This window comes from Indicator indicator, chromosome 37 (assembly GCF_027791375.1).
Source record: "Indicator indicator isolate 239-I01 chromosome 37, UM_Iind_1.1, whole genome shotgun sequence".
Lineage (NCBI taxonomy): Eukaryota > Metazoa > Chordata > Aves > Piciformes > Indicatoridae > Indicator > Indicator indicator.
The window spans coordinates 713,290-729,572 of record NC_072046.1 but is presented as its reverse complement, the minus strand read 5'-3'; the positions used below and the strand labels follow the sequence as shown (position 1 = coordinate 729,572).

At 49.0% G+C, this 16,283-nt stretch overlaps 1 protein-coding gene across 1 annotated transcript; it reads right to left on the bottom strand.

The window, feature by feature from the left end:
• Positions 1 to 4,809: 4,809 nt before the first annotated feature.
• On the bottom strand, positions 4,810 to 15,529 carry ZNF652 (zinc finger protein 652). The gene is made up of 5 exons (XM_054396522.1): positions 14,621 to 15,529; positions 9,353 to 9,500; positions 8,916 to 9,031; positions 6,417 to 6,561; positions 4,810 to 5,440 (listed from the first exon to the last, which is right to left on the bottom strand). Exons 1-5 carry the CDS (start codon positions 15,527 to 15,529, stop codon positions 4,878 to 4,880), a joined length of 1,881 nt encoding a protein of 626 aa, XP_054252497.1. The 3' UTR covers positions 4,810 to 4,877.
• Positions 15,530 to 16,283: the final 754 nt, after the last annotated feature.

Sequence of the window (16,283 nt, the reverse complement as noted above, 5' to 3'; positions counted from 1 at the left end):
CCTCTCATGTTGAGTTTTCCACCAACTGACACCCCCAAGTCTTTCTCCTCAAGCCTGCTCTTGAGCCACTCCCTGCCCAGCCTGGATTTGTTCCTAGATTGCATAATGCTGCTGGATTTAGCTTTAGGTGAAGGGAACTACAAACCTGACAGAGCAAACAGCTGCAACCTGCTCAACCCTCACCCATTTGGCATTCCAGCCCAGCATCCCTGCTCTGACTTCTCACTTCCCCCTCCCTGCCTGCCAGGATGATGCAGCAGTGACCTGCCCACAATTCAAAGTCTCCTATCCCACACCTGGAAAAACTCAAGATATGCCCAAAGCATGACTATGACCCCCCTCTAGAAACCATCCCATAATGTTATGCATAATACCTTTGTGGGATGGAGCTTCCCCTAACACTTCTAGCAGCATTTTCTTCTCAGTGTGACTCCACCTTCTCTTCTCTCCTCTTACAATCCACCACTCAGAGCCACCACACTGCTGAGCTCCTTCGTTCCCCTCTCCTACCAGCTCCAGGAATTCCAACAAAGCAAACCTGAAGAGCAGCATCTGACAGGATCCCCAGCTTCAAACCATACCATGAGGAGCCACCAAAGCTGAGGAGGAAAAGAGGTTTGCTTCACTTGAGATATTCCATTCCTCCTCATGGAATGGGTTGGGTTGGAAGGGACCTTCAAGATCATCCAGTTCCAACCTCCCTGCCATGGTTCCAGCCCAGGCCTCTGTCAGGTTCTCACTCTCTTTGTGACTCTGGTCCCAACCTAGTGGATCCCTGCTTGTAAGGAGCTCCTTTTCCTAGCCCCAATTCCTACCTCATTCCACCTCAACTAAAGAAAACCTGAGGAGCAGGCACACAGTAGCCCAACAATGGCTTTGTCCAAAAGCTTAAGAGAAACTGAACAGGGAAATGTTAAACAAACCCCAAACATCCCAAAGCGAAATGAAAAGTCAACAAACCCCAAACCAAACTGAAATAAACCTAAACCCACCCCCAAACCAACTCCCAAAGGTACTCCAAAACACCCAAGCCTCCCCAAACCCCAAACACAGGGAAATCAAAATAGAACAAAAAAAAAAAAAAAAAACACCCAAACATGAAAACAAACCAACCCCACCCCAAACCAACCAAAAAAAAAATCCCAATCAACCACAAAAACCTCACACCAAAAGACAAAATAAGCCTCAGACAAATGAAAGAACCCAAAACACTACCAAAAAGCCCTAAAAGAAGCCCCAGAAAAACCTCAAAACCTCATCAAAACAAAGGCCCCCAAATCGAACTGAAACAACCCCAAAGCAACCCAGAAAACCCCAAACCAACCAAAAAAACCCCAAACCAAGCCCCCCAAACCAACCTAAAAAACCTCCAAGCCAACTAAAACCAAAGCAAAACCCCAAACCCAAAGAGATCTCAAACCAAAAAAAAAAAAAGCCCAAAAGAAAACCCTGAACCCCCAAACCAACCAAAGCCACCCAAAACAATCCTCAAAACCCCCAAAATGAACCAAACCTATCCCCAAACAACCCCAAAATGAACCAAACCCAACCCCAAACAACCCCAAAATGAACCAAACCCAACCCCAAAAGGAACCAAACCCACCCCCCCACAAAAAAAAAAACAAACCCAAACCAACCCCCCCAAAACCTCCAAAATGAACCAAAACCAACCTCAAAAGAAACCAAACCTACCCCAAATAAACCCAAAAGGAACCAAGCCCACCCCCAAAATGAATCAAACCCACCCCCAAATAAACCCAAAATGAACCAAACCCAACCCCAAAACGAACCAAAATGAACCAAACCCACCCCAAAAAACCTCCAAATGAACTAAAAACACCCCAAAAATCCCAAAATGAATCAAACCCACCCCCAAAATGAACCAAATCCACCCCCAAACCTCCAAATGAATCAAACCCACCCCCCCAAAATGAACCAAAAACACCCCCAAAAAACCCCAAATGAACCAAATCCACCAAAACCCCAAATGAACCCAATCCACCCCCCAAAAAACCCCAAATGAACTAAAAACACCCAACCCCCCCAAAGCAACCAAACCCACCCCCCAATACCCCTTAAATGAATCAACCCCCCCAAATGACCCCAACCCACTCCCAAAAAAACCCTAAATCAACTAAGAGCAACCCCAAAAACTCCAAAATTAACTAAAAACACCAAACCCCCCAAAATGAACCAAACCCCCCCCCAAAACCCCCTGAACCAACCCCCCAAATGACCCAAAGCCACCCCCCAAAAACCCCCAAATGAATCAAAAGCAACCCCAAAAATGAACTAAAAACCCCCAACCTCCCCAAAAGAACCAAACCCACCCCCCAAAAACCCCAAAATGAACCAAAAGCAACCCCAAAAAACTCAAAATGAACTAAAATCACCCAACCCCCCCCAAAAGACCCAAACCCACCCCCAAAAACCCCTAAATGAACCAACCCCCCAAATTACCCCAAATGATCCAAACCCACTCCCCAAGAACCCCAAAATGAACCAAAAGCAACCCCAAAAACTCCAAAATGAACTAAAACCACCCAACCCCCCCAAAAAAGAACCAAGCCCACCCCCAAAACCCCCTGAATGAACCAACCCCCCCCAAATGATCCAAACCCACCCCCAAAAACCCCAAAATGAACCAAGAGCAACCCCAAAAACTCAAAAATGAACTAAAACCACCAAACCCCCCAAAAAACCCAAATCCACCCCCCAAAAACTCCTAAATGAACCAAGAGCAACCCCAAAAAGTCAAAAATGAACTAAAAACACCAAACCCCCCCAAAAAGAACCAAACCCACCCCCCAAAACCCCCCCCAAACCCCCAACCCTACACACAAAACCTCCCTCCTCAAATCTCTGCCCCAAGGTCAAGTTCTTTTTTTTTTTTTTTTGCAAGCAACCTTTCTGAGCTTTTCCTTTTTTCTTCTTTGTGAAGGGTTGGAAGAAGAACTAATTTGGGAACTTTTAAGAATCACATTATTATTATTATTAATTATTATTTTTTGCCTTTTTTTTTTGGCTGATTATATATTTTTATATATATATATATATAAAGAAAAAAAACCTTCTCTATTGTACAACATAGGTCCAGCTACACTGAAAAATAAAATAAAATAAAAATTACACTGCTTATTGGAAATACATTTTTCAAGTTTAGAAAGAGCTACTAAAAAAAAAAGAAAAAAATGGAGAGAAAAAATAAACAAAAAAAAAAGCCCCAAACAAACAAACAAACAAACAAACAAAAAAAAAAACAAAACAAAAAAAAAACAAAAACAAAAAAACACAAACCAAAACCCAAACCAACAAAAAAAACAAAAACAAAAACAAACAAAAACCACAAATAAAATCCCTCTAAGATAATTTCTGGAGTAAAATAAATGAAGGGTTTAAAGAGGAGCTACACAAGGAAAAAAAAAATATTTTTTTCTTGTTGTTTGTTGCCTTTGAGGAAAATTGGGGAAGGCTTTTGGTGGCTCCAATCTGTTTAGAGGCCACCACCCTCCTCTTCCTCCCTCCCTCCCTCCCTTCCCCCCCCAAAAAAATAATCTGGAAAAGAATCCATTCTGATAACACAGTATTACAATTAATGCTCTGTATTAATTAAATCTCACAGCCTGATTAGTACAAAGAAAAAAAAATAATAATAAAAAGAAAACAAAACAAAAAAAAGAATAAACCTCCCCCACCCCCTCCACACCCCCCCCAACCCCCTGCCCTTCCCTCTCCCCATTCCCTCCCTCCCTCCATTCCCTACCTCCAAGCCTGGCTCCTCTTTGAGGAGAAGGTCAGGATACAAAAGCAAAGCAAAAGACCTCAGCTGCTGATATGAAATTAGAAAATTCCACCAAGTCTCAAAGTTAGCTGAAAATTTAGAAAAGTCAGGGAAAAGGCAAGCAAAAAAAAAAAAAAAAAACCCAACAAAGAAAAAGTGGAAGTTTGTTGTTTGTTTCATTGTTGGAAAAGTCCTTGTTGGTTCCCAGTTTTTCATCCAAAGAGGATTTTTCCTTGTTTCATTGATTGAGAGGGGAGGAGAAATAAAAATTAGGATTATCTGCTGGTGGAGAGTTGTTGGAGGAGGGGAGGGTGGGGTGGGGAAGAGAAAGACAAAGATCCTCATCAGCTAATCCCTCTAATTCCAGGAAGGGGATGTTTTCCAGGTGGATAAAAATGGAAGGGGATAGTTGGCAGGAAACAAAGATCCTCACCAACTAATCCCTCTGTAATTCCAGGTGGATAAAAATGGGGATAGCTGGCAGGAACCAAAGATCCTCATCAACTAAGCCCCCTCTGTAATTCCGAGTGGATAAAAATGGGAAGGGGTAGCTGGCAGGAAGCAAAGATCCTCATCAACTAACCCCCTTCTGTAATTCCAGGAGGGGGATGTTTTTTCCAGGTGGATAAAAATGGGTAGGGGGGAGCTGGCAGGAAGCAAAGATCCTCATCAACTAACCCCCCTCTGTGATTCCAGGTGGATAAAAATGGGAAGGGATAGCTGGCAGGAAGCAAAGATCCTCCTCACCTAACCCCCTCTGTAATTCCAGGTGGATAAAAATGAGCAGGGGATAGCTGGCAGGAAACAAAGATCCTCATCAATTAACCCCCTTCTGTAATTCCAGGAGGGGGATGGTTTTTCCAGGTGGATAAAAATGGGAAGGGGATAGCTGGCAGGAAACAAAGATCCTCGTCAACTAACTCCTCTGTAATTCCAGGAGGGGGATAGTTTCTCCAGGTGGATAAAAACGGGCTGGGGGTAGCTGGCAGGAAGCAAAGATCCTCATCAACTAACCCCCCGGTGTAATTCCAGGAGGGGGGTGGGTTTTCCAGGTGGATAAAAACGGGCTGGGGGTAGCTGGCAGGAAGCAAAGCTGTTAGTGGTGCTGTGCTGAGCTGTTTTTCTCTGCCAGGTGCCGCAGGAAGCTGTCCTCGCTCTGCCCTCGGTGGTTTAAAGGCTCACTCTTAAAAAGAGCTGGAGGAGGAGGTAAGTGAGGAACGGGGGGGACCGGGAGGTGATGTGGGTGGTGAGGAGGAGGAGGAGGAGGAGGAGGATGGAGGTGAAGGTGTGAGTAAGGGTGGGGAATGGGCCGGGGAGGAAGCGCAGCGCTGACTGGGTTGAGGTTGATAGGTGGCGCCGGGGCGGGCGTGTTCACCACGGGGGGGATGGTGGTGGCAGCAGGAGGAGGAGGTGGTGGAGGAGGAGGAGGAGGAGGAGGGGTGGCCAGGGAGATCTGGCCGGCGGTGGAGGCGTTGACAGGGCTGGTGACACGGAAACACTTCTCCTTGTGAGCCTTCAGCATGTTGGAGAAGCGGAAGCGCTGGCCGCAGACGTCGCAGGGGTAGGGCTTCTCCCCCGTGTGAGTCCGGCGGTGTCTCTTCATGTTGGGCCGGCTGGTGAAGCTCTTCCCGCAGATTTCACAGATAAAAGGCTTCTCTCCTGCCGGCCAGAGGGACAGCAATCAGTCAGGCACACGCCAGCAGCAGCTGCTGCTTGCTCCAGCAGCCTTCTGCAAACAAACTGCAGCCTACGAAAGCTACCCAGGCTGCTGCCTGCAGCAAACAAAGGGACAGCTGCTCCCCGCGGGGCACTGCATGCTTTGGCTTGCAAGTTGGTCTTCAAGAGCAGCTTGCAACCCATAGTTGCAACCTATGCCATGGGCAGGGGCACCTTCCACCAGCCCAGGCTGCTCAAGGCCTCATCCACCCTGGCTCTGAACACCTCCAGCGAGGGGGCATCCATGACCTCCCTGGGCAGCCTCTCCAATGCCTGACCACTCTTGCAGGAAAGAGATTGTTCCTCATGTCCAACCCAAAACCTCCCCTGGCACAATTTCAGGCTGTTTGCTGGGTTGTAGAGAGCAATGAGGTCTTCCTTCAGCCTCCTCTTCTCCACACTAAACACCCCCAGCTCCCTCAGCTGCTCCTCCCCAGCTCTGTTCTCCAAACCCTTCTCCTCTGGACCTGTTCCAGCCACTCAATGTTCCTTCTTGGAGTGAGAGGCCCAAAACTGCCTCCAGTACTCAAGGTGTGACCTCATCAGTGCCCTGTTCCAGTGTCTCACCACCCTCACTGTAAAGAATTTCTCCCTAAATCTCCAGTCTAAATCTTCCCATCTCAAGCTTTAAAGTCCTCAAACCATTATGAAACTCTCTGGCACCTATTTGATACACGAGACAATGTTTTAGAAGGCTGTGAGGAGGGAGGCTCCTTCACAGCAAAACAAGAAGGAAGGAAGCCTAACCTCTCATTTCCACACACAGGACTACAGACAGTTAAGATTTAATGTGAAGGTACCACATGAACCTTTCCTGTCTTGATTTGCTAGGCTGGATAAGTTGGGAACACAGCTGGAAGTGGAGGAAAAAACTTTGGTATCCTGGAGGCACTCGGGCTGTTCTTTGGGGAGTCCTTACCAGTGTGTGTTTTCATGTGCTCATCAAAGTACTGCTTCATGTTGAAGTCCTTGCCACACCACTGGCACATGAACTGTTTGTGCCCAATGTGGATGCTCATGTGGGAACGCAGCTGGTACTTGTACTGAAACCTCTCATCACAGTTCTGCAAGAGAAGAACAGCAAACTCAGGATGTGCCCAGGTCACACACCAGGAAGCAAGGCAGTCATGGGGCAGCACTCAAAGGTATACTACAGAGTCATAGGAATTGGTTTGGTTGGAAAAGACCCTTCAAAAAAACAGAAGTAGAGTCCAGCTCTTAAGCCAGCACTGCCAGGGCACCACCAACCCATGGCCCTCAGCACCACATCTCCACGGCTCTGAAACACCTCCAGGGGTAGAGGCTCCACCACTCACCTGGGCAGCCTGGGCCAGGTCATGGCAACACTTTTGGGGAAGGAATTTTTCCTCAAGTACAACCTAAACCTTCCCTGCTGCAACTTGAGGCTGTTTCATCCTGTCCTATCACTTGTTCCTTGGGAAAAGAGACCAAGCCCCACCTGGCTCCAGCCTTCTTTCTGGGAGTTGCAGAGAGTGAAGTCTTCCCTCAGCCTCTCCTCTCCAAACTAAACACCCCCAGCTCCCTCAGCTTTTCCTCCCCAGCCCTGTTCTCCAGACCTTTCCCCAGCTTTGCTGCCCTTCTCTAGACCTTCTCCAACACCTCAATGTTCTTCTTGGAGTGAGAGGCCCCAAACTGCCCCAGGTGTGACCTCATCAGTGCTGAGTACAGAGGGGTGATGCCTGCCCTACTCCTGCTGGCCACAGCATTGCTGATCCAGGCCAGGATGCTGTTGGCCTTCTTGGCCACCTGTGTGAAGGAGTGAAGAGCACCTGAGCTAGCACACACACACACACACAGAGACTCTCACACAAATGTGGAATTTAAGTTATTTAGTGAGAGCAGAACCTGGCCTGCACTGAAAGCTCTGCTGGCACAAGAGCCTTGGCAGGGAGCGTGGAACAGTCACAACCTTTAGTTGACACAGCACTTGGCAGGAGCCCACCAGAGACAGGGTTATGCCAACAGAGAAGTGCTTCTGTTGGCTCAAGGTATGGTTTGGAGGTTTGGCAGCCCTGCCAGGCAGCTCTGCAGCACGTCTCCACTAGAGGACTCTGCTCACACAGCAAACCCACCAGCAGCAGAGGGCCAGGCTCCTTTCCCAGCACCCCAGCCTCTTTCCAGCTCCTGTTTATTACTCTGAGGTCGTTTCTTTCCCTGTGGGAGGCTTACTCCAAGACTTCACTACTGCCCAGGTGTCTGCCTGGAGTTGTGCCCCACTTTTTGGACAGGGGTGAGCCACCAGACCTGCCCTGGGAGCAGGAATGGCTCTGCACTCCTTCTGCCTCTCACCATGTGATACCCACAAGCCTTCCCATCAGGTGACTGAGACATTTATCTTGCCCCAGCCGTGTGACTGGGTAGGTCTGTCCATCACAGGCTCCTTCCCCAGGGCAAGCATGAAATTACAATCACAAACCCTCCTGAAGGCACCAGTGAGATGCTCTCCCCCATCCCAATACACATTTGGTTTAAGTTATTCAAATCCAGGGCATTTAGATCTCCAGGAGGTAATGATTTAAAACCAGGACACTGGTTTGGGTTGGATTCTTTTTTTTTTCCCCCCAAGGGAAAACCCAGCAGTAATTTGTGTGTTTTCAGTGCCACCACTCTGATGTGTTTCAAGGTACCACTAACAAAATTTGCATTGGGTTTTGCTCTGCACACTGAGGGAAAACAAGAACTCAAATGCTGCTGCAGTGGGTGCTCATTACAGAATCCCAGCATGGTAGGGACCTCTGGAGATCATCCAATCCAACCCCCCCTTGCTAAAGCAGGGCACCCACAGCAGCTTGCCCAGGATCACAATGACCGGGTGGGGTTGGAATCTCTCCAGAGAAGGAAATTCCACACCTGGACAGCCTGCTGCAGGGCTCCAGCACCCTCACACCAAAGAAGTTTCTCCTCATGTCGAGGTGGAGCCTCTTGGGGCCTCACCCACATCTCTTGGCAACCTGCTCCAGCATTTCACCACTCTCCCTCTAAAGAGCTTCCTCTGCAGTCACCCCACAGCCACACACACCCCAGGCACACTTTCTGTGCCACATAGGCTACAGCATCTCCCTTATCTCCAACACCTCCTGGACTTCCTCCAGCCTTCACCATGGATTCCTCAAAGCAGAAAGGATTGGAGCCATCAAGACACTTAAGGACCAAGCAGTGGCCAAGTACAGCCAAGCTCTGGTCTCTGCCTGACCTCAAGAACCAACCCCATCCTGGCCATCTATCAAAACCATGTGTTCAGCTCCTCAGGGCAGGAGAAGGACAGCCAAAGCCAGCCACATAGAGGAGTTTCTTTAGTCAGTCACTTCAGTTTCCACCTAAGTTGCCTCCTGACAGAGACAGAGCAGCAGAAGGCATGAAAATCAGTATCTAAACACATGAAGAGTGGCTGCCTCACCTCACACCTGAAAGGCTTCTCTCCAGAGTGCTGTAGGGAATGGACTTTGAGGGACATGCTTCGTTTGAAGGACTTTCCACAGGTTTCACATGTAAATGGCATGTCCTTTGTGTGTGCTGCAAACACAACAGTACAGAGAGGCTCTATGATTCCAGGATTCCAATACAAACCAGTCCTTAACCAGTATGGTTTTTTTTCCCCCCCTCCAGCTGAGGAGGAAAATGGTTACTGTGCTGAACTAGATGGTTAACTACACACCCAGATAGTAACCACACACGCAGACAGATTTGGCTCTCTCCCCCCCTGCACTACTGAGGATAAAGCTCAAAACAACTGAGTTTGCCTTTAATTCCTCCTTCTCCAGGCCAGCAAACTGGGAGGTAAGACCCCCAGGAGACACACTAGGAGGCAGCAGGAGTGGTAGATCAACAACTCACCAACCATATGTTTCCGCACGTGGGCCATGGTGTAGAACTTTTTCTCACAAATCTCACAAGAGAATTTCTTCTCTGCATACCCATGGATGATTTTGATATGTTCATGGAGGGACCAGAGCTTCTTGAAGGATTTGTTACAGGAAACACACTGGAGGAGAGGGAGAAACAGAAGGAAGTGGCAGTTAAGGAAGATTCAGGGATGCTCCTCTGTGGACTTCAGCCAGGTGGCTTCCTCTCAGGTGATAAAAAGAAGCCCAAAATGAGGCCAAAAGCTGTAAACCACCTCAGCCTGTGCTCAGCTCATGTCTACAATGGAAACAACTGCACTAAGCAAAGCCAAACCAAGCAGGGTTAGAGAGGGGGTGAACACACTGCCTTTTGGTGCCACCTGAAGAGCACCACAGCCTCTGCACCAAAACACAACAGCACCCAGAGCTGGATGCAGCCCTCAGGGAGTTAACACAGGAGGAGGACCTGGCCCAGGCTGAGCTAGGAGATGCCCCATCCCTAGGTGTCCCTGCTGACTGCAGGGTGGTTGGATTAGATGACCTTTCAGAGGCCTCTTCCAACCTAAACCATTCCATGATTCCATAACTTCACCACAGGCACTGCTGGTGTGGGAAGAAGCCAACAGAGGTGGAGGAGGCCAACACCACCAAGCTGCCTTCAACACAGCTGCACATCCAGCCCTGGCTTTCATGGGAGTGCTGTGACTCTCAAACTCCAGCTCTAACAAGGCAAAGCTCTCCTGTCCTTCCAGCTCTGTACAGCAGACAGCTTCCACCTTGCAGCTCTTGCTCCTGAGGGGAGTCACAGCTGTTCCAGCAAGCTGTCACCTTCAGCTTTCATGTTCTGCCTCTTCCTGTGTCTCAGAAGCACAGCAGGTCTAAAATGACACCATGGACACACTGTTTGGATCTCCTCCCACACCTACAGTGCAGTGTCCAGAAGGTCAGTGATGAGCAGCATCCACAGCTTTGCAGCATCTCTTTCCTCCTCCCTCCCTCCCTCCCCCAACAGTTCTTGCCACAGATTTGATTTTAAAATCCTTGTACAATTCCCAGCTTTCCAGAACAATCTTAGCCGTAAAAACTTGACAGCAGACACATCATGAAGACATCCAAGTCATGCTCATCTCTGAAGTGTAGAGGAAGGAGCTGTGGCTTGTTGCTTTTGGTGAGCTGTTGGCATGTTTGGGGACATCTTCCTGTTTTTCAGCCCATCCATTGCTCTCCTCCCTCCCTCCCCAAGCAAGGAGGGCTGTGAGCTGTTCACTGCAGAGCCACCCAGTTCCATGCCTTTTGCCAACAGGACTTGGTTCTTCTCTGCACAGACAGGTCAAGCTGCTTCCACACTGCTGGAATCTCTGCAGGCTTGGGAACTCTGGTGAACCTCTCACCACGCTCTGCCTCCTTGGAGGCAGTGGAAGAACAAATTGTAGCCCTTTAGGGGGAGGGAAAAAACCCAAACAAACCAACAAACAACCCTAGAGGGTAAAGCAGTGCTAAGAGATGATCTAAAATCCTTTGGTTGTAGGTTGAAGTGTGATCAGCCTGCAGTTTAATTGCAGATCCAGCAGCAGGTAATTGAGGACTGATGTTGAGAATGAACATTGAGAGCTCCTACACAGAGCCCAAGGTGACAACAGCAGTTCTGGCAAGGTGCTAATTTCAAAAGGATGAAACCAAGACATTACCTGAAAAAGCAAATATATCCCAGCACTTAGATGAAAAATCCAGGGAGGAGCCAGCTGTGTTTATCAGTTCAATTAGCAGGTAGAGCATGAAACCATTTGGTTGGTTGGTTGGTTATATTAAACCCTGCTTCCATGCAAAGCTTTCACAGCCCCTTTGGCCGAGTGTCATAAAACCAAATGAGCAGGCAGCTGTGAAACACATTCCAAATGTCAGGAAAGACAACAGTAATTGTGGGTGCCTGCTCAGACTGAGAACTTGGAGAGGACTAAGCAGTGCTGCTGGAGCTAGAAACACTTGGGAGAGTTTCTGGATCTGATTCTTCTGGGCCTGGATACAAACCACAATCTCTGCTTCTTTTCCTATCGCTTTTGGAGAGAGGACTGGCACCCTCAGAAGGATGTGTGTGGGCAAGAGAGGGGATTCTGCCCCTTTAACTCATCTCTGCTGAGACCCCACCTCACATTCTGTGTCCAGTTCTGGTGTTCCCAGCACAAGGAGGACACAGAGCTGCTGGAGTGAGTCCAGAGGAGGCCACGAAGATGAGCCAAGGGCTGGAGCAGCTCTGCAGTGAGGACAGGAGCTGGGGGTGTTCAGCCTGGAGAAGAGAAGACTCCAGGGGGACCTTAGAGCTGCCTGCCAGGACCTGAAGGGATCCTGCAGGAAGGCTGCAGAGGGACTTCCCCTGAGGGTGTCTGGAGACAGGACAAGGGGGAATGGTTTGAAGCTGAGGGAGAGCAGGGTTAGAGTGGAGCTGAGGAAGAAGTTCTTCAGTCTAAGGGTGGTGAGACTCTGGAACAGGTTGCCCAGGGAGGTTGTGGATGCCTCCTCCCTGGAGGTGTTCAGGGCCAGGCTGGATGAGACCCTGAGCAGCTGAGTCTAGTTGAGAGGTGTCCCTGCCCATGGCAGGGAGGTTGGAGCAGATGAGCTCTGAGCTCCCTTCCAACCTGAGCCATTCTAGGATTCTGTGCTGTGGCTGAACCACCTGGAGGATAAAACACTCCTTCAATGCACATTTAAATATTGGATAGTAAACTTAGGAAGCACTGATCCCCACACCTCAAGCCCTGATCCCCACACACCTGTAAGACCATACTGAAATGTTTCTGTATTTCACTACCTACACTCAAGCCTCATCCTATTTCCTCCTTCCTTCTATGAGCTGAAACATCAGGAAAAAATAGCAGAGTGCTACACAGAGCTGCCCTGGAGTCTCAGAGCAAAAAGAAATGACAATAAATATTCCCCTCTGTCTCCCATCCAGTGGGAATTCAATACCAGTTTAGCTAACAAACAAACAAAACCTTAAATCTTTCTGGTAAAACTCAGTGGCCAGATAAAAAAAAAAAAAAAAACAAAAAACAAACCCCCAAGTTCTTACCCTACAAACAAACTTCTCTCAACATTTCAAGCTGCACACACACACACACGGAGAAATGAAATACAACTCAAGCTGCTTTGATGCTGGATTGTTTCAGCAGGAGATGGCAGCACTGTGGCTGGTTTAATAAGGTCCAAAAGAAGAGCATGTTCCAAGGGGGCCAGCTAAAACAAGAGTGCTCCCACTTGCAGGAGAACATAGATGCCTATGAGCAAAGGGCAAACCACAGATGGATCAGAAACTCTGAAACTCTTCCCCACAGTTTTGCCTTTGGAATGGTTCTATCCCAACACAGGCTTCCATTGTTGGATAAAATGAAAAGCTGCAAATCTTCTGGTGAGAAAGACCAGAGATGTCCCTCGTGGCTGTGAGGCTTACTGAGCTGGTTACACTGGGCAAAGGGCAGAGGTAGTCACTGAGTTCAAGCACTTCATAGAATGGGTTGGAAGGGATCTTTAAGAACTTTGAATTCCAAGCCCCCTGCCATGGGCAGACACACCTCCTACTAGACCAACTTGCTCAAGGCCCCATCCAACCTGGCCTTCAACACTTAGGAGCCTCCCTAACTTCTCTGGGCAACCTGTTCCAGTGCCTCACCACCCTTCCTGGGGAAGAATTTCTTCCTAATATCCAATCTCAGCTGAGCTTCTTCCAGTCTGAAGCCATCACCCCTCAGCCTGTCACTCCAGGCCTTTGAAACAAGACCATCCCCAGCTCTCCTGTAGCCCTCTTCAAACACTGGAAGGCTGCTCTGAGGTCTCCCTGGAACCTTCTCTTCTCCAGGCTGAAAAACCTCAACTCTCTCAGCCTGTCCCCATAACAGAGGTGCTCCAGCCCCTGGATCATGTTTGTGGCCTCCTCTGGACCTGCTCTTACACTTCCATGTCCTGCTGGTGTTGGGGGATCCAGAGCTGGAGCCAGCACTGCAGGTGAGGTCTTATGAGAAGAAAGGAGAGGAGCAGAATCCTCTTCCTCAACCTGCTGGACACTTCCACATGGACACTACTATGAATTCCATGTATAGAATTCTCTCAAACCCTGCCTTCACCAGCTGCTTCCTCACCTGCTTGTCCTCTCTGCTGTTTTGCACCCTTCTGATTCCAACACCAGCAAAGTGCTGCAATTCTGTTCTCCCATGAAACCTTCCCCTGGACACTCTGTGTGACAGTTTCAGGACACTGAAACACTCTGAACTTGAGTGAGAGCTGCAGGAGCTCAGTACCTGAAGGAGCAAGCTTTATCCTGGCCAAGAACTGCACTGCAAATGCATTTGGGTTTGGGCCACTCTGGAGTCTGACATGAAAGCAGCTTCTTGCTTGTTACAAAGGCATGGAGTGGCAGCATGAGGGGTGATGGCTTCAAACTGGAAGAAGCTCAATTCAGACTGGACATTAGGAGGGAATTCTTTCCCAGGAGGGTGGTGAGGCACTGGAACAGGTTGCTCAGAGAAGTTGTAGAGGCTCCAAGTGCTGAAAGCCAGGTTGGACAGGGCCTTGAGCAAACTGGTGTAGTAGGAAGGGGTCCCTGTCCATGGCAGGGGGTTGGCACTGGATCTGGATGGGGCCTTGAGCAAGCTGGGCTAGTAGGAGAGGTCCCTGCCCATGGCAGGGGGGTTGGCACTGGATCTGGATGGGACCTTGAGCAATCTGGGCTAGTAGGAGGGATCCCTGTCCATGTCAGGGGGGTTGGAGCTGGGTCTGGATGGGGCCTTGAGCAGGCTGGGCTAGCAGGAGAGGTCCCTGCCCATGGCAGGGGGGTTGGCACTGGGTCTGGATGGGACCTTGAGCAATCTGGGCTAGTAGGAGGGATCCCTGTCCATATCAGGGGGGTTGGAGCTGGATCTGGATGGGGCCTTGAGCAGGCTGGGCTAGTAGGAGGGATCCCTGTCCATGGCAGGGGGGTTGGCACTGGACGATCTCGCAGGTCCTTTCCAACCCAAACCATTCTGTGATTCCCCAGGCAGCAGTCAAACTACCAGAGCAACTCCACTGGAGCAGATGCCAGCTGCAGGCTCCCAAGTTCCCTAACTCCTCTTGGAAGACACCAAAGTGCTGAAGAGGCAGAGCCACGAGCCTGGGGACAGCACCTGCTCTGCGCGGCTTTGAGATTTCCCCCTCTGAAGTGCCCGCTGGGCGTAGGGCAGGGCACGACAGAAGGTGTGGAAATCTGGGCAAGCAGGTGGAGCAAACCTACCTGGATATTTTTTTCACAGTCAGTTTGCTGGTGAAGGGAGAGCTCACTTTCTAGCACAAATTTCTTCCCACATTTGTCGCAGATCTGCATGCGCCTGTGAGTGACGTTCATGTGCTTCTCCAGGTACCAGCGTGTGTTAAACACCCTGGGGCACTTCTCACAGGTTAAAGTCTCCTTCTCTTCACACTTTGATTTCTGCACAGGTGCCTTGGGCTCCTTTGCAGCTTTCTTCTTACGCTTGGGGGGCTCCACACTCTTTCTACGACCCCTTGTAGTTCTGGGTGATGGGGAAGTGGTGGCTGCTGCAGCAGATGCAGCTCTCCTCGTTCTCCTTTGTGCAACACTAACTTTTTCCACTCTTTTCTCTTTTTTCTTCTGCCTCTCAATTTGCTCATAATCATCACTGTCTTCAGTGTCATCGTCCCCACTGTCACCCTCCTCTTCCTCACTGCTGGTCTTAAGAACAGCAGTCTCTTTGGACTGGGAGGAGACACCCTTCTCCCCTTTTGATACATTTAATGTTTGGTTGTTAAGGTTTACCTCTACTATAATCTGCTCCCTTTTGTAAGTCACTTCATCTTCCTCCTCTTCTTCCTCCTCAGAGTCGTCAGAGTTTTCTCTGTCTTCTTTCACAGCCCGGACCTCTCCCACTGATCTGTTCTCCCTGAAATATGGCTGCTCCTCTCTTTCATGGAGATGTGGTTTACTCACTTTGCTGTCCACCAACACAGAGTAAGGGCTTCCTGACTCTCTCTTGTAGACTTTGGTGGACAGATCGAGCTCCTGGCTGGCACCATGGTAAAAGGTGGCTGGCACTTGCCCACGGCAACTGTCCTCTTGTGCCATCCCTGCTACATGCGTGGCACAGTTTTCAACCAACTGTTGGCAAGAATTGGCTGGTTGAGTCATTTGGGAGGCCCTGATTCATGGAGCACCTTTCATCCCAGATGGAAAAAAAAACAAACAAACAAACAAAAAAAACCAAAACCAAAACCCAACCACCAAAAAAAAAAAAATTTTAAAAAAAATTAAAAAAATTGAAAATCCAAAACCCAGCAGGTAAGCAGCTTGAAATCAGGATGGACTCTCAAGAAGGATGCCTGGTTCCATCGACACAGAATGAACAAAAAATAAGACTCTCTGCTGGTGGTTAGCACTGAGGTGTAGGTCACAGAATTCTGGTTTTATGGCAAGAGCAGAGCAGTAGGAATTATTCTTCTGGAGAAAGTTGCCAAGGAACTGTTGAACATTTTATCTATAAAAAGACAACAGAGAAAACGAAGTTAAGAGAAGAAATAGCAGGAAAGTAATCAGCAGCAAGTTCCTTTGAGTGTCATAGATTCATAGAATGGTTTGGGTTGGAAGGGACCTTCCAAGATCATCCAGTTCCAACCCCCTGCTGTGGGCAGGGACAGCTCCCACCAGCCCAGGTTGCTCAAGGCCTCATCCAACCTGGCCTTGAACACCTCTAGGGAGGGAGGCATCCACAGCCTCCCTGGGCAACCTGTGCCAGTGTCTCCCCACCCTCACTGTGAAGAATTTCCTCCTAATCTCCAGTCTCAACCTGCTCTCCTCAAACTTCAATCCATTCCCTCTTGTCCTATCACTTCAACCCTTGTAAAAAGCCTCTCCCCAGCTCTCCTGTAGCCCCTTTCAGGTTCCT

What these genes read in the sequence shown, in the direction of transcription:
- ZNF652 (XM_054396522.1), bottom strand. Translation starts at nt 15,529, where the DNA reads ATGACTCAACCAGCCAATTCTTGCCAACAGTTGGTTGAAAACTGTGCC. An exon ending in ACTGTGAAAAAAATATCCAG is followed by an intron (nt 9,501 to 14,620) that starts GTAGGTTTGCTC and finishes CCTCTCCTCCAG; the next exon opens with TGTGTTTCCTGTAACAAATC. An exon ending in GCACATGAAAACACACACTG is followed by an intron (nt 5,441 to 6,416) that starts GTAAGGACTCCC and finishes TCTGGCCGGCAG; the next exon opens with GAGAGAAGCCTTTTATCTGT.